Source organism: Silene latifolia, chromosome 4 (assembly GCF_048544455.1).
Source record: "Silene latifolia isolate original U9 population chromosome 4, ASM4854445v1, whole genome shotgun sequence".
Taxonomy (NCBI): domain Eukaryota; kingdom Viridiplantae; phylum Streptophyta; class Magnoliopsida; order Caryophyllales; family Caryophyllaceae; genus Silene; species Silene latifolia.
The window spans coordinates 28,061,488-28,080,434 of NC_133529.1; the positions used below are offsets into that span (position 1 = coordinate 28,061,488).

Below are 18,947 nucleotides of genomic sequence, written 5' to 3' on the forward strand. Positions count from 1 at the left end.
AGACGAGTTTTTGGAATTAATACTTGCTGCGTGCAATGCAGACACTCGATCGAGTGAAAAATCAACTCGATCGAGTGAACTTCTTCATCCCATCACTCGATCGAACGGCCGAAGGGATCACCACGATCGAACGCACTCGAGATCTTGTTCGATCGATCATCTGAAGGAAGGAGAACCTCGATCAAACAGTCACCAAGTCTCATTCGATCGAGCACGGCTGAAGAACAAGATCTGGATCGAACAGTCTCGTGGATGTTCGATCGAGCAATATGAGTGAAGAAAGCTCTCGATTGAGCATCTTGTGATACCTCGATCGAATTGCCTTGCTATGGACAAAGATCGATACGTCAATAATGCCTATTTCTAATGACGATAAAAAGGAACATATAGTTAACTCCTATTCTGTTCAAGTTCCTTATCCACAACAATTGCTACCACACCGTGCATTCCTGGACCGTATCCGAGATCTCAATGTCGCTGATCACTACAAAGCGATGATTGCCCAGGTACCCTCTTATTCTGAATTTATTGGTCAAATTAATTGGTCTAAGAAGGATATTAGTGATGTTAAGGCGGTAATGAATGTTGCTATGACTGAAGAGTGTAGTGCACTTCTTCGAAATGGGACCCCGCCCAAAATGTCGACCAGTCGTTTTTCTATACCATGTTCAATAGGGACCCATTCAATTGATAGTGCTTTATGTGACCTAGGAGCTAGTATTAGCGTTTTACCTTTGTCTCTTGCCTTGAAATTTGGGTTGACTAAGTTCACACGCGCTAAAACGACTGTTCAGCTAGCTGACCATTCTTATGTTCGGGTCAAAGGAGCTCTACATGATGTACCTGTTAGGATCGGGGATTTCTTTATTCCCGTAGATTTTATTGTCTTAAATATACCCGAGGACCGTAACATTCCCGTTATTTTGGGACGACCATTTTTGTGCACTGCTGGCGCAATTGTTGATGTCGGGGTTGGGACACTTACCTTTCAGGTCGGAGGAGAGGACTTGGTTTTTACTAAGTCCGATGACCCTAGGGAATCCATACCTATCATGCCTCGCATTGATATTCTCCTTGTAGACTCCGTTGATATTCCGTCTGAGCCGTCTTTTAAGTCACATATATTATTTTGCTTTTATGACACCTCCGCCCCATTCGGGAGCGGGTGGAGGAACGTGTCTTTGTTTCTCTTTCTACAGGTCTTGACAAGTTCAAAGACCCGGGAGGTGAGATGGGTGCTCTTAGCATGAAGTCTGGAACTGCCTGGATAGACGACCCAGGAGGAGGTGTTGATAAGGCTACACCGTCTAGGAAGAAGCTGCGTGATGAGATGATAGATTGGGACCCGGATGCTGTGGGAAGCTGTTGTTCTTACATTGCCAAGCTGTGGAGGCCGGATGTCCGTCTGACGATTGCTGAAGCTACCGCGTCCAGTCAGAGGCCTAGTAGTAGGCCGATGATTTGTGCTGTTGGATAATCTGAAAAAGGGTCGTGCGGGACCTCATAAACCAGCGCTCTCCGGGAGGCAGCCCGGACTGTTTTATTGAACTTTTGTTGAACTATTTATTTCTCTTTAGCTTTTTGTTGAACTTTAGACGCTGTTTTACGAACTCCTTATGCTGTTCTAGCTTTAAATGCGTGTTTTGCAGGTCAAAGTACTCGATCGAATGGTTTTGTGCTTGATCGAGCACTTTTTTGAGGCAGTTTTCACTCGATCGAGTGATATTGTCCTCGATCGACCAAAACCAAAATCATGCTTACTCGATCGAGTGGTTTTCTACTCGATCGAGTCCTTCCAAGCACCAGTTCACTCGATCGAGCTGTTCCAAGTGCTCGATCGAGTAGTTTTGACTCCCAGCTGATGTTTTCCGTCTATGGAGTTACTGTTTGACTTTCTTTGACCTCCCATGTTCATGGTCGGTTTGGGGAGGTCCCTCTATATGACGTTTTGTAAGTTTTCCGACTCCATTTATCCTCTTCTCTTCAGTTTGCATTTCTTTCCCTATTTTTGGTACAATGAGGGCATTGTACGGTTTGGTTTGGGGAGGTATGCATCCATATCTGTGTCTGCATGTTTCTTGCATTTTTGCTTGCACGTTTATTTATTCTCGCATGCATTGTTGTTTTAATTAATTCAAAAAATCATATAAAAACCACAAAATTTCAAAAATTTCATGTTTAATTTAAGTCGGAACGCTTGAACATTGACGCTACTTTGAATCCTTACTTGAGCCCTGCATATTCTTGACATTTAGTTGGCATGATTATGTGCATAATCTACGAGTTTTTGTTTCTCTCTTATCTGAACGAATAGACTTGATTCATTATGTCGGCAAGCTACATTACATTCTGAGGTTAGAGCTTTATAAACTGGTGACATTCATGACCGGTTTCATTTAGGATGTGAGTAGTGCTCTCTTTAAGGCATGTAACATTAATTTGCATAAGCATGAGTCTAGTCTTCTTAATACCTGTATGCATTCGGTCTGTGGATGGTGACACATGTTAGGAGAGGCAGTTCCCTTTATTTCATTCTACCCATGAACCCCACATAGCCAAATTGCCTTTTTGTCCTATTAACTACTTTCTATAATACTTCCTACCCTAGCCGAGCTAGTAACGAGTAGTTGTTGGAATGTGCTATTGCAATAGGGTTATTTTATCTGATTTCCGAGGATGGTGGAAGAATCAAAGGGAATGAAATAAAAGAATTGTTGAGAAAAATGAAACGAAAAATGAAAGAAAAAAAAAAACGAAACAAGAAAAGAAGAAAAAAGAAAGAAAAAAAATCGTTTGTGAAAAGAAACTGGTTATGATTTTCACTCCCAAGTCTTATCTATATCTTATGGGGAGTTGACGATTCTTGGTGTTTTGTGAGTTTAGTGCATGATTTTGCACCGTTTCATCTTGCTATATTGAGTACGAAGTTGGGATGCAGTTTATATTTGGATTCGTTGTTGCTAGCCTGGCTATTAACCCCACATATCCAAATTCATTTTAGCCCCTTCTTACCCATTACCTCACTTACCCAAATGTAAGTCCTCGGCATATGTCTTGGTCATTAGTATGGTTGGAATGCATATGTACGGTTGTAGAGACTTTATTCATGTTAACTGCATGCATGTTCTTATAGGTCGAGTTAGGTGAGTGTCTTACTTCTTCTTATCTTTCACATATATACTCACCTTGTGCCTAATTTTGAGTGACGAGCGACCCGTGAGAGTCCGATATCTTTTGAATCTTGCAAGGTCGACGGTTCAGTAAGTTTGAAACATTGATTTAACTCGTTTGTACTTCTCATTTGCCACTTTGTCATTTTGTTGCATTAAATCGGTTTTCGTGGGTGATTTGTAGCTGATGCGTTGGTCCCGTTCCACTGTTGTTTCTTAGTTGCATTCATATTTGCTTGGGGACAAGCAAAGGTTTGGTTTGGGGAGATTTGATACGTGCCTAATGTATAGTCTTTTTAGCCTATTTTATGCACGTATTTCTATGCTTTTATCGTGGTTTTATGCTACGAAATGCCCCGAATATGCTACTTTGGGTTATTTTGTCTTATTTGCAGGAATGAGCCATAAAGTAGTGAAATCAAGCCTTTTACCGCTCGTTTTGCATGCATTTGGAGAAAGAGTAGATTTGAAGTGGAAATGTCGCTGCATTGGAGTGCGTGAAGTTGTACTTAAGGCGTTAAAGTCAATCTAGTAGCTGCGTTGAAGAGTATGTTCGATTGAGTGTTCAAACAGGTTGATCGAAAGGAAGCTGCTACTGGAATGCTCGATCGAACAGTCTCCGTGTTTGTTCGATCGAAGGAGCTTCTAACGGAGATGTTCGATCGAACAGTCTCCCTGTCTGTTCGATCGAGAAGAATTAACGCAAGGAAGCTCGATCGAGAGCCCATTGTCACTCGATCGAGAAGGCTTATGTCGAGACTTTATTTATGTTATGTTATATTTATTTTATCTTAGATAATAAGTTCTCTGATTATAAATAAGAGACTACCTAGACCTAAGAGAACATAAAATATAATTCCTGTTACTCAGTATCACGTTACAACGTTTTGGGCGGCGTTCTTCGCTTCTCCGTCGGATCCCTTTGTAACTTCTTCTCTTCTCTTAGACTTTAATTCTATTTAGTTTTATTCTCAATTCCCTTCTTATTGCCCTTAATTTCTCTACTGTTATTTATTTCTCTTATGCTAGTAGATCTCATTAATTCCCTTATTATGCCTCTTGATCTAGTTTATTCGTATATGACTGTTATTGTTAATTCGTTGGCCATGAGTAGCTAATTTTCATTATGCTAAGACTATAGGGGATCCATAATTATGAAGGGAGAGTAATTGATTTATTGGGTTAATGCTGGTATTGTTTTTGTTGGTTAAATGCTGCAGTTAATTGTATCCGTCTGATTGAGTCGACGCAATTAGACCTATAATTCCTAGTGATCCTTGACCTGGACCGAAAGGTTGGAAAAGGCTAGACTAGTAGCGAACAATAGAGTATTGCAGTGAGGGCGAAAGTTAAGCTGTTTACACTTTAGGGTGAATTAAGGACCGAAAGGTGACGTTCGTTACCCCTTAGACCGTATTTGCATTGACCTGAAACCTAGATTACTTGACCGGATGATTATGGTGAACCGTTTGTCTTAGCTGTTTCTCTCTGCCTGTTTAATTCTTTCCTCTTGTTCTCTCTTCCTTATTTCTTATCAGTTTAGAAAAACAATCAAAACCCCCAACTGTGACAATAGACAGACCGAGTTAGACAGATAATTAGCAAATAGCCTCCCTGTGGAGATCGACCCTACTTACTGCTAGCTATTAGTTAGTTGTACTTAGGTATTTATTTTTGGTGTAGAAACGACCGCATCAGCCATTAATCAATTATTTAAATTATATAAATTATTATCATAAATCATTATTAAATTACGGGGTATTACACCCGTGCATTGCACGGGTCACAAAACTAGTATCTAATTAAAAGGCAAGCCAAATTATCTACCATCATCTACATGTCATATTTTAATTAAATAAGATAACATTTTAAACTACTCTCATGTAAAGTGGATTTTGTAAAAAAAAAAAAAAAAGAAAAAAAAAATCAAGCAAACCTTATACATTCCATTTTTACCTTACTCCTTATTTATGTTTATATTACATTTCATAATAATGGAAAAATAATGCTCAAAACTCATGAACATTGATTCATATTTACGCCTATATTAAATTTGACAATAATGACAAAAAGATGGTCAAAAGTCATAAAACGCATTCAATTGTTTATATATTTTTGATGGATGGAAAAATTTGTAAGCCAAACTTTTCTAATCTATTAACTAATTTTTTTATTTTTATATGTATAAGTTGCATTGGGTTATGAAGTGTCCATCACATCGTATACATTTGTTTTGTTCTCATCATTTAGGAGTTATCAAGATTTGTGGTGCTGAACTATTCAAAGATTAACTAGTTTTTATACCCGTGCAATGCACGGGATAGAATTGAATTTCTCGCGTATGTATTTAGCAATTATTTTTATTTATAACTAATATAGATATTTTTATTTATATTACAGGAAAATGAGTGTTAATCTAACTATGATGGCTTTGTAAGTATTATATCTAAAATTTAGAATGTTGTTCTACTTTGTAGAACTTACAACATTTTTCTTCCCAACATTTTAGAAATTGTATAGTCCATATATCATATTAAAAAATTTAATTGAAGCATGTCGTTTATTGATCAGACTGTGTTCCTCTATATAAATCAGATATATTAGAGGATAAACAAATTCATTTGAATAAGAATGATAATTGCAAGACTAAATTCTTTAAAGTAGAGTTACTAATTAATAAATTACCAGGAAGTGCACTTTATAGAATTGGATCGATTTTGTAAGTTGGCGGAAAAAAAATATATGGAAATAATTATATAATATTAAGTATAGAGCTATTACTCATATTACCAAATTTATTTAGAGGTTATACTTCAGTTGATTAGTCCAATCTTCAAACTTATTTTATGCTCATATATAATTTGTACAAGATTTACCATTTTATAAGTGAATTTTTTTTCTATAGTATCAACTAGTGTAGATCCCGCGAAAATGCACGGTAAATATAGACCTTTTAATTTTAGTGTATTAGTTATAGATTTTAGATTTATATCTCGCGAATTTTTATAAAAAATAACTAATATTAAAATTAATCAAATGAATTGAATAATTCCATGAATTGTGTTATTTATGAAAATATTTTAACTACATCAATTTTTTTAAAAAATCTTTTTTCGTCACGAAGTTAATAGTAGAAGATACAGTTTTTATGTATAGATTATTTTAAATGGAAAATTAGTTTAATAAATGAAAATCTAATTTGTTTCCATATATAAGTTTGAGCACTTTGGAGGGAAAACTTTAGAGAAGTTGTATTCTTAGTACATAGGAGGATTTATATTTTTAAAATTTGCACCTCATTAATATTTATCAGCTCACTCCATTGTATTTATATGAAACAAAAAAATTGAAATGGAAAATTAATAAAAAAAAATATTGAAGTTGTGAATTTTTTTTAGTGAATGTTTTTTGTCACGAAGCTAATAGTAAGCATGTGTCAAGTTATTCTCTACAATAATAATTATTGCATTACTGAAAAATTTAGCAACTTATACTTTATAATTTAATATAAATTTTATTTTATTTTAATGAAAAAAACATAATTATGAATTTATTTAAAAAATTAGTGTTTATTTATAAGAATATAGTTATTGAAAAGATAATAATGTAATGAAAGAAAACTTTATTTATTACCTTATTTAGCTAGATGCTTTTTGAAGGGAAAACTAAGAGAATTTTTATTCTCTTAGTAGTATGGGGGATTGTCGGAAGTTTTATTTATATTGAATATGAAAATATTTGTCGTTAAGCATAAACTAAGCAGAATGTACAACTAAATATCTTGACAAATCATTATGCAAACAAAAAATACTATAGGTAAACATAATCATAGTCGTTATTACATAAAAAATTATATGAATTTACAGCAAAAAAAAAAAATTAGCATAAAAAATGGTTTTTTTTTTGTGCGAGCATAAAAAATGGTTGATATGCACGATTAATCAACTATATCTATAAAATCTTATTAAAAGGCTAGCCTCAAAAGGCCACGCAGACAATGCCACGTAGGATAAAGAAAAGCCACGTATGCATTTGCAATGTGAAGCAGGAGCTAAGGGATTTGATCAATCGAAATTTGAGGCAAATTCTTTTGAAGAAAGGGGATTTGCAACAGGAGTTGAAATATTGGGATGCCATTTTTGTGATCAATTAAAGGGAAAATGATAATGACAATCCAAGAAAGAAATTACTTAAGCAAAGAACATCAACACATAGCATTTTTGTTTTGATTCTAGAATAATGGTTATTTTGTTTCCTACATATCTTGAGTTTTACTTGGCCAAAATTTTTGTTCTTTATATGTACAAAATCTTGCGAATGTCATATTTCTCATGGGCTTGGAATAGTCAAGTTCAACCATATAGATATTTCTCAGTAATCCCTCAAAGACTGGCATGATTTAATGTTCAGTTTGCGCACAATTGACCTGTCAGTACTAAAGGGCTCATATCTCCCAAAACAGGAAAAATATTTGGAAAATTCTTATTGGAGTTTGTAGCTAACTCATCTAGCTTCGATTTGGTATATGGGACACCTCGTGGTTCATCTTGAGGCAATATTTATAAGGTCTGCAAAACGGGTCTGAATGCTAAACTGTAAAGCAGAGGTTCAGCCTGACCTGTCGGTACTAAAACAATCATACCTCTCAAACCAGACAACATATAGGGGTAATTCTTTTTGGAGGTGGTAGCTAACTCAAGTACCTTTCATTTGGTATCTATGGGACATTCTAATTCAACTTCAGGGGCAAGATATGGGGTCTGCAATTCGACACAGAAACTGGAAGTGCTGCTGAGTAAAATGCATCAGTTCTGTTTTGAACCATGAACGTTCAAAGGTTTCTGGCCATTCATATGCTATGTAAAACTCGTCCAACAAATGTACCTTAATCTTATGATGATGCTTGGATGAGGAAATAATATTTGCATCAAGAATGAAGCATGTGGGAGCATAAAAACCAAGCCAAATGCAAGGACAAACTGTCATTGTCACTTGTGGTCATACCATTTTGGGTGAGTTCCTATGTGAGTCTTAATGAGCTATGTTGGCACTAATTTGGCACGACTTGGAGCTGTTACAAGCTGTCACAAGACTCACCTACTTCCTAAGCATAATGCCAAAAGAGGACCCTCCAACATCCAATGACAACTCACCTTGCTCTCCAAGATTTATCTTTAATGTTTTATTTATTAATGCATTGTACTAGTTGAATAACAACCCTTAGATGTAGTTCTAGGATCAATTAGATGTCTCTTGCTTTCTTAGGTTTTTATTTGCCTATATAAAGGCTTCACCCTCGATTGTAAAAGACAGACTTTGGAATATATGAAAAACACTTTGCTTTGTGCAAAACAAATCGTCTTCCTTCGTGGAGTAGCCTTAATCTCGACCTTCGTGGCTTGATTAAGAAGATGAATTAAGCTTGCCTTTGTGGATGCTTAAGCTTGTGACTATCTTTACATTTTGCTGCATTTTATTTTGTTTATATACAACCAGAAAATCGTCACCAAAAACAACTATTTCTTCCTTTATTGTCACTGTTTATTGTTGAAAGTTACAGACTTTCATTACTTATATTTCTCTTGATATTAATCCACTCAATTAGTCATATGTTGCGAAATATATGTTCCACAATGCCACATCTTAATCCGCGTGTCACTATTATCTATAAAATTTTATTAAAAGTCTACTTGAAACACCTATTAAATGTCACGTAGACATCGACTAAAAGCCACCTAGGATTATAAATTATTTTTTAATCCACTCTTTTTTCTTTCTTTAAAAAAAATCGAATTAGTAATCCCTGTTCTTTTACTTCACCCACATATGAATCAACTACATATATTGCCGATGTCCGCGCTGAAATATATTTCTATCTATACAATATAGTTAAATGACTAGCTAAATCATCTATAAAATACCATTAAAAGACTAACTTGAGTAGTATTTTATTGTCATGTGACAACTCTCAAAAACCTCCTAATATGCAATATTTCATGTCAAAATAAGTTCTAACAAATTCAAGATGTTTTATTATGCATTTACTCCACTTTTGTTTTTCCTCTTCTCCCATTCATTGTAAGTTTGTAACCTAATTTCAACCTTTTATCTTACTCTTGAATTCTTAATTTTAATGAATGTTATAGCATTTATATATATATATACACACACTTCATCTCTATAAGTGAAATTACATATCTTTTGTGTGTATATCTTATATTGATTTTATTTTATGTTTTTGTTAATATTTCTATTAGTAAATTAAGTCAAACCTCTTTATTTTGTTGTGTTTTATAGGATTCAATGTCATGATCTTCTTTGATGTGAACGCTCTATTGTTATGTTGTAAGTTACTACTTTCGCCTATTGTTTTATTTTTCCAGTTTTTTAAATTTGTTTAACTCTTTAATTTTCATATATGTATAATTTCTATTCTTACCAGCTTTGAGTGCAACATGACAAACAAAACCTTATATTTCACCTCATTCATAAATTTTTTAAAAAAAATAAAAAATATAAGTTGCAAACACCAAAAAAAAAAAATTGATACAAATCTTTTATCTATAAAATATAATTAAAAGGCTACCCTAAAATGACTAATAAACGCCACGTAAACAAAACCACGTAGGATCCAAAAATGCACGTAAATGCCACGTAGATGTGAGCATCAAAACTCATTGCCACGTAATTGCCTTATTTTATAGATTTAATTCATTTTTCTATAAATTAATTTAATTTATGTAACCCTTACAAATTTACATCAAAATTTCATAATTTATAATCAATATTGACATTTTAATTGAACTTTTGTAATAAAAATATGTTAATAAATGTCATAATTTATAATTAAAATTGACATTTTAATTGAAATTTTGGTAATAAAACATGTTAATAAATTAAAACTTTTCATATTACTTAACATGCACCCACCATTTTTATTAACACTTTTTCCAATTTAATTCATTTTTTTAATTAAACATTATAATAAATTGATTAAAAGTCTTCATAATACTTAACACCCACCAAATTAATTAAAATTTCTTCCTATGTAATTAATTTTTATAATATAATATGTTAATAAATTGATTAGATTTCTTTATACTACTTAATACCCATAATTTTCATTCATTTTTCCCTATTTAATTCACCTCTTGAGTTGCTCGGCAATCAATTATGTAATTTAATAATACCACAAAATAAATTAAAAATAAAAATAAAATATGGGAGTCTATGGTTATGTGATGACTATAAAACCTATAATACCTATGATAGTTTATATTTACAATATTTATTTAAAATCTATTACTCATTTGCCCATGAGTTTCTAAGTTGTGGATTATATTTTATGGTTTAATTTATTTATTTTATTATAGAGAATATATTGAGTATTATTATTGAGTATTGTTGTTGTTATGTCATATAAAGCATATTTTAATTTGTTATGTTATTGGTTTTATAAATCCTTTGATTTATATTTAAATTCATGTTTTTCATTTGGTTTAATTTCAATGATTTACATGTGACAATGTTGATTCGTTTGTGAAGTTTTGCCATGTTGATGTTTTACCTTTTGGTCAATATATTTTTTATATGAATTTTAAAGCATCGTGAAATATATGTGAATGCAGATAGGACAAAGCATCACGTGGGTAATCTGAAGAGGGAAGAAATACAAAAGGCACGAAACCGAGGTAAAATCTATCTATAAAATATAATTAAAAGCCTACATAAAACATATAACTTTAATTCACATGGCATTTTTATAGAGGTTAATACTAATTCATCTATATTAATTACTTAATTATTTATTTTTATACAATATTATAAAAAGGCAAAACTATGTATTAAAAAGTTAATTATCTCCAAAATTGTCACATGCTTATAAGTACTAGAAAAATTAAAAAAAAAATAGTAGTTGCAATCACTAAAAAACTAATATAAACTCTTTATTTTCCTCTCATAAATTTGGTTATTAATCTACCTATTTATTTAACTTTAATTCCATAAGATAATTAAAAAGCAAGCGATACTATCTACCATTATTATTCTGCATGTCATATTTTAATTTCGGAAGATAATTTCTAAACCATTCTCATGCAAAGTAGATTGTGTAAAAAAATAATAATAATAGAGCAAACCTGTCACATTTCATTTCTCCTTACACCATATTTATATCTATATTAGACTTCATAATACTGAGAAAAATCTATAACTCTATAATCTAAATAAAAAATCTATAATCTATAAATCTAATTAAAAGGCAAACCAAACTATCTACCATAATCTATATGTCATATTTATTTACATACGATAATATCTTAAACCACTCTTGTATAAAGTAGATTTTGTAAAAAAAAAAAAATTATAATTATTAGTAATCAAGCAAACCTTATACATTCCATTTCTCCTTACTCCTTATTTATGTTTATATTAAATTTCATAATAATGACAAAAATGATGCTCAAAACTCAAAAGTCATGAACCTTGATTCATATTTATACTTATATTAAATTTGATAATAATGAAAAAATGATGCTCAAAAGTCATAAACTCATCCTCAATTGTTTATATATTTTTGTTGGAAGGCAAAATTTGTAAACCAAAATTTTTCTCATCCCTATTGTTTGTAGAACTAAATGTGTCACTAATCTTCCTATGATTCTATTCCAATTAAGGTAAATGTATTAAGGCTTTAGATTATTAACTAATTTATTTCTTTTTTAGTACAAGTTCCATTGGTATGAAGTTTTGATCAGATTTTTCAACTTCATCGTATGTATTTGTTTTGTTCTCATTTAGGGTCTACCAAGATTTGTGGTGTTGACTTATTCAAAGGTTAACATACTTATATCTCTAAGACTTCATTCCTATTCCCTCTTTCTTTCCTTATTTAAGAAGAAGTTTAAGTTAATAACGATAATATTGTATAAAACAAATTCCACTTTTTTTGTTAGTTAATTCGCACTAATTACTGAGTTACTTTTTTATAGGGACGATTCATTGGAGAAAGAATACTATATGGAGAAGGAAAATATTAGGATTGCTTAAAGAACTATATATTAAAAACTAAGTGTAAGATTGACGACATCAACGTGAATGAGTAATAGTTTTTAGTTTTTTTTTCACCTGTATTTTTTATTTTAGTATTTGTTGATTTTTTTCATCATTTTACCTTTGAAAAAATAGCACTCTTTAATTTATCGACTGTGATCTTTATGTTAACATGTAAATGCCCGTATTTTTAGTACACGATCTATCATGAATTATTCATGAGGTAATCTTACTATGTGATTTGATATTTTATAAAGTCTCAATTACTGGAAACACTAAAAACATCACACTAAAAACAAAATATCCCGTGAAATTCACGGGCCACAAAACTAGTTATTAGAATCAAAAGTCAAGTCTTATATGTAGATCCGCTTGTTATTTATACCACGATCACTGAACATGATTTTGCTTTCCAAATGTCAACTGAAAATGAAATTGGCATAAAAAAAATTAATAGAGATTCAATTTTTAAAAAGATTGTGTACGATTCAAAAAATTCAAATTATGTACCAATATTATCTTTCATCGTGATCAAGAGTATTCTCGTTCTAAATTTTTGTATTTCCTCCATTAGTAATTCACCTACAGCCAAATAATTTATATTTAAGTCAATAACCTCTCTAAATCATTTTTCTTAAATATCAATAAAAACAATCTACAGTAATAAACTACGAAAGATGGAAATTTGCAGCGAAATCAAATAAATAGGAGTATTAGAAATTAAAATTAGTAATCCCTTTTGTATATGTGAATATTGTTACCATTTGACACTATTTATACATAAATTTTTCCACTTTGATTCAGAAGTAAATTAGTTACTTTTGGTATTCCTTAATAACTTTAATGTTGAAGATAAAATGTTGGAATATTAAAAGTTACAATTTATGTGGATAAATTCAAAATATTACTATTGAGAGAAGAAAGGTCAAAAGTATGTTAAAAGTTACACAAAAACTTTACAGAGACGGTTTCTCAATAGCGTTATTGAGAGACGTCTCACATGATGAGGGAGGGAATTACTTATTTCTTATTTTCCATGTTATGTCTCCCACTAATTTAGTGGGAGACGGTCTCTCACGAGACCTACTGAGTTATTAACTTCACCTATTAACTTCCCCCATTAATATGCACTTAATATTTATTAGATGACTTGTGGAATATAATAATAAATTTAAATTTTTTATTTTTTAGATAAATACATTGTAAATAGCTTATCTTATCACGAGGCGATTAAAAATTACTTAAGTTCACCTATTAATCTTCCCCTTTAATAATTTTTTTAGATAACTTGTGAGATATAATAATATGTTTTTATGTTTTAGATAAATACTTTCTGAACAGTTTATCTTGGCAAGTGACGCGAAAAAACTACTCAAGTTAGCCTGTAAATTATATTGTATATATAGATGTACATAATAATTTAATGAAGTTGAGGAAGTTTATAACAAAAACAAATAGTTGCATATATGAAGAGAAAAAGGATTACGCATCGGAGGTAGTACCTCAGACCTTGTAGTTTTTGAGCATATACACATTTTTTCTGAGCATATTACCATTTATAAATATAGTTTTTGAGCAATATTATATTTTTTTAGTGTAATGTTTTAGTAAATGTGCTCAAAAACTTTATACTAAAACAGAACCCAAAAACTTTAAAATAAAACCCAGAAAATAAAAAATAAGAGGTACTACCTCAGATGTATAGTCTATGAACTGATATATGAACGATGATAAATTAGAGTGATGTGATTTTTATTTGTCATTCAACATATTCTAACAATAAACGCCAGAATTTTAAATTTAGTATGTATTTTGATTTGTTAATTGTTGAATTTTTTTTAAAAATTAGAAGGTCAAACTTTGTTCTTTATTATGCTATTTAAAAACTTAGTACGTATTAAATGTTTGCAAATTTATTATTTTTTTATTTTTTCTTTTCTAAATAATAGTGATGAGGTGGATTGCTATAATTGTGTCAAAAGTGAATTTGTGTAGTTTGGTTGTTTTTTATTGTCTTTTTATATTATTTATAGATATACTTAAATCTCTATGACTTATTTCTCATTCCCTCTTTTTTTCACTATTTAAGAGGAAGCTTAAGTTAATAACGATAATATAAAATAAATTTCACTATTTTGTTGGTTAATTACCACTAATTACCGAGTTACTTTTTTTTATAGGGACGACTCATTATTGGAGAAAGAAGACTATATGGAAAAGTAAAAAACTAGTATTGCTTAAACAACTATATATTGCAGACTAATTACAAGATTGACGACATCAATGTGAATGACTAATAGTTTTTAGTTTTGTTTTTTCAAATTTATATTTTATTTTGGTATTTGTTGATTTTTTTTCATCATTTTATCTTTGAAAAAATAGCACTCTTCACCTACTTGACTTATTTAATTTATCGCATTGATCTTTATGTTAACATTTCAATTCCCTTAATTTTAGTACATGATCTATCATGAATTATTCGTGTGGTGATCTTACTATGTGGTTTGATATTTTATAAAATTTCAATTACTAAAAATACTAAAAACATCATACTAAAAATAAAACATCCCTGTTGCCAAAAAAAAAAAAAAAAAAAAAAACATCCCGTGAATTTCACGGGTTATAAAACTAGTTGATCATTTAATCATTAGTTGTATTTAAGATAGAGATTTGATATTTCCACTGTGAGTTTTGTTAATGCCACGAACACCCCTCTAATAACCAAAAAAATCTATACTATACATGCACTAACTACTTTTGTGGCATTAACAATTTTTGTCGTGGTGTGTCCTCCCTTAAGATAGGTTTGTTTTACACAATATCTATATAGGGCGGTTTTACAAAACGATAATAGTTAGAATTAGGGCAAGCAAGTTTCGGTCTGGACTGAAAAAATGAACAATACCAGGCCATTTAGTTTGGATCGAACACGGACCAGATTCATTTAAGTCGGTTCTCGGTCCACACTTTTTGAAGTTTTGATTTTTGGTCTAGTGACGATTAATTTCGATCCGGGCTAAATAGACCAAAATTTAGGTATTTCGTGACTAATTTTGGCAACTCTTGAAAAGTAAAGTCCGCCTCATTCTATCCGTCTAAAGTTAAACGGATAGTGGACCTCTCACAAAATGCAAGTGGGAAGATAAGTGGGGTATCTATTTCCAATCCAGTCGCACTATCCACTTACATTTTGTGAGAGATATATGAAGACGGATAGTATCCAGGTACAAAGAGAATTTGTGTGAAAAGTAACCAAGTATTCAGTGTTTTGTGTGGTGTCCTGAGAATTGGAAACGTGGAGCAGTAAACAGAACATCGAAATGGGATAAAATGATCCTCACTCCATAATCTACAATGATTCTCCATTTCTGCCTCAAAAATATACGAGTAATATGAATATATGATTGGAAGTAGAGATTGATACAAAACCCAGATGAGGTATGGCTGCTGCTGCACTCAACAATGGCGTCTACCTTCCTAAACCCATAATTATATCCGCAGCACTTACAAAGCAAGGCCAGCGTTTCTTGAGCTCCATTGCAATTGCGCCTTCTTCTGAACCTTTACTCTCTAAATTTGTGTCTTCTTCTTCTAAAGCTGTTACTTTAAGTACCCTTAATCATCTTCTTTCCACTGATACTACTCACCCTCATCTCTCTTCTCTTGCTCTTCCTGTATGTCCCCTTCTTTTTCTGTTTCTTCTTGGTTGCTTCATTTTATTTCATGTTTTGCGTACATCCGAACCCCCATTACCTCGCAATTTGCGGGAGCCCTCGACTCATTGAGGCACTGAGAAATGTTAAATGTTGTTGTTGTTGTTGTTGTTGTTCAAGTAGAAGAATTTATTTACTGGGTTTGATAGTGTTAGTCTGATGTTATGTTTAATTGTTATAAAAGTTGAAGAATGCGTAGTAGGAGTACTGGGTGTGGTATGTTTAATTTAATCGTATATTCGACACCCTTTTACCTTACCTAAGCCAGGAGACTGTAATGCTCTTAGGTAAATGATATGTTGTATCTAACTGATGTTGAAGTAGAAAAATGGAATGTACTGAGTTTTACAGTTTTTGGCTCATTGTATCACTTTCGTGCTCATGGCAGGAGCCTTTGATGCAATTAGGTAATGACGTTGCGCTGTCTAATTGTTTGGTTAGAAGAATGCACACTACTGAACCTACTGGTTGTATTTGTTGTACATCCGACCCCCTTGTCCCGTTAGTGACTCTAGCTTCTTTTACTTGGTAGTTGGTAATGATGTTTATCTAATTGTCATTGAAGTAGAAGAATGCATTATTCCGGGATCCATAATTTTTAGTCACAAATTGTATGCATCAGACATTCAGACCCCCTTACTGGCATACTCCCTACGCGGGAGCCTTTGAGCCGTTTGAGGTACTTGGGTAATGCTACTGTTATACCTGATTGTGACTGCAACATCATTAGTCAATTGCATCAAAGGCGAGTAATACATGGGCACTTCGAGCTTTGTATCGTTTCTCTCATATTGTTTCTGAGTCAGTATGAGCTGGGTCAAAAATTTAATGTCACTTAATACTAATGACACGAAGTTGATGTTGCAGTTGTATATGAAAATCACTCAAGTGCCATGGTTTTCCTGGAATTCAAAACTTGTTTCATGTGTGATTGCATCATTATACAAACAAGGGAGAATACAAGAAGCCGAGACTCTGGTTTCAGAAACTATTTCAACAATGTGTTTAAAGGAGCGAGATCTCGTCTCCTTCTACTGCAACTTGATCAACTCCGTTGCTAAAGTGAAATCAAAGACTGGCTTTGCATATGCTCATGCACATTTAAGGGAGCTTTTATGTACATCATCCTCCACTTTTGTGAGAAAGCGAGCTTATGAATCTCTAGTTGGAGGACTTTGTGTCATGGGTCTACCTTATGAGGCTGAAAACCTAATCAATGAAATGGGACAGCTAGGCCTAAAACCGTCACTCTTCGAGTTTAGATCTTTAGTTGAAGGGTATGGGAGGCTAGGATTATTCAGAGATATGCTACAAAGTGTTTTTCAAATGGAGAATAGCGGGTTTCCGTTGGACACAATCTCTTCAAACATGGTCCTATCGTCGTATGGTCTTCACGGTGAACTAACCGAAATGGTCAATTGGCTCCAGAGAATGAAGGCTTTAGGCATTAGCCTTTCAATTAGGACATATAACACTGTGCTAAATTCTTGCCAGACTTTTAGGTTGTTATTGCAAGATCTGAAGAGTGTTCCGATTTCATTGAATGATTTGATTTTAGTGTTAGGCGATGATGAGGCCTTACTAGTACAAGAATTGGCAGGAAACCAAGTGTTAGACGAGATGATGACGTGGAATTCTTTGGAGTCGGAGCTGGATTTACATGGAATGCACGTAAGTACATCTTACTTAGTGATGCTGCTTTGGATGGAGGAGCTTCGGCTTAGATTTAATGACGGGAAATATGAAATACCTGCTGAAATGAGAGTAGTATGTGGAATTGGAAAGCACAGTAGCATTAGAGGGGACTCGCCGGTAAAGGGTATGGTCAGAGAGATACTGGTTCGTGCAAGAAGTCCTTTAAGGATTGACAGAAAGAATATTGGTTGTTTCATTGCTAAAGGGAAAACTGTAGTTGACTGGTTATGTTGATTTTGAGAAATTTCTTGTCCCGAAACCACGGTATTGAATCTCAGCTGTGACATCGCGGCATAGTTACAAGGATTTTAGAGCCTATTGCGACTGCATTTTAAGGATTTTGTTCACTCAACATTATGTTATTCGAGTACTCTCTTAAAGGGCAGCGTTGTCCAGTATGCCAAGTAATGAGAGAGGGAGAGCGAAGAACCAAGGACACGCGAGGGTAGTATTGTTGTTTTATTCGATGGATGTCTCCGCTTCCGCTATGTAAAGCAGCTTGGAGTGCAAGGATGTAAAAAACCCGAGGATTGTACAATTGCAGGGAGCCTAAAGATCTGGGACTTTTCTCATCTTTGTCCTTCAACAATAAATATGTGGACTTATTATTTCCCCCAACGTCTGGGGACTTATTATTGCCCCCAAACGTTTGGAGCTAGGTGTAATTTGCTCCCAAACGATTTCATATGAGCAATTTACCCCCAAACGTTTGAGATTATGTGCAAAGTAACCCAGTTTTAATTTCCGGCAATTTACATTTACTACCACCACCACCATCATCAAACACAACTCCCCACCCCAAGTACTACCCCAACTCTTCTCTCCCATTCAAACCCCAATCATAACCCTACCTTCAAAATCAACCCATTTTCCAACGATCACTCTCATACCCATTTTCCAACGATCACTCGCATACCAATTTTCCAACTACCACTCCCATACCCATTTTTCGACAAGGCACATGTACTACATCAGTGAACTTGAGTTCAATGATGAGCTTACCACATTTGATATTTTGCAAGTATAAGTGAGGTTAACAGTATATGATCAATACCAAAGTTAGCTGGTGTGAATGATAAAGAATAAGGACTCTCATCTCTTAAACAAGTGATCAGGGGTTCAATGGTTGTGTTCGATGGTGGTAGGGTGGATAGTGGCCTTCTGGGTAGAGGTAAATGTAAAATTACCGGAATTTTAAAATCGGGTCGATCAAACATTTGGAAGTAAATTGCAAATATACAAAGTTTAGGTGCAAATAGCACCAAACCCCAAACGTTTAGGGGGTAACTTGCTATTTTCCCACTTACTATTCATGCTT

The 18,947-nt window shown here is 33.0% G+C and overlaps 1 protein-coding gene across 1 annotated transcript; it reads left to right on the forward strand.

Moving 5' to 3' along the window:
• The first annotated feature begins 15,476 nt into the window (after positions 1–15,476).
• On the forward strand, positions 15,477–18,377 carry LOC141653340 (pentatricopeptide repeat-containing protein At2g17033). The gene is made up of 2 exons (XM_074461066.1): positions 15,477–15,895; positions 16,802–18,377. The coding sequence occupies exons 1-2, from the start codon at positions 15,662–15,664 to the stop codon at positions 17,861–17,863; spliced, it is 1,296 nt and encodes a 431-aa protein (XP_074317167.1). The 5' UTR covers positions 15,477–15,661; the 3' UTR covers positions 17,864–18,377.
• Positions 18,378–18,947: the final 570 nt, after the last annotated feature.

Excerpts from the sequence above, each read along its gene's own strand:
- LOC141653340 (XM_074461066.1), top strand. The coding sequence starts at position 15,662 with ATGGCTGCTGCTGCACTCAACAATGGCGTCTACCTTCCTAAACCCATA. Across the intron at positions 15,896-16,801 it reads TCTCTTCTCTTGCTCTTCCT|TTGTATATGAAAATCACTCA; the intron begins GTATGTCCCCTT and ends TTGATGTTGCAG.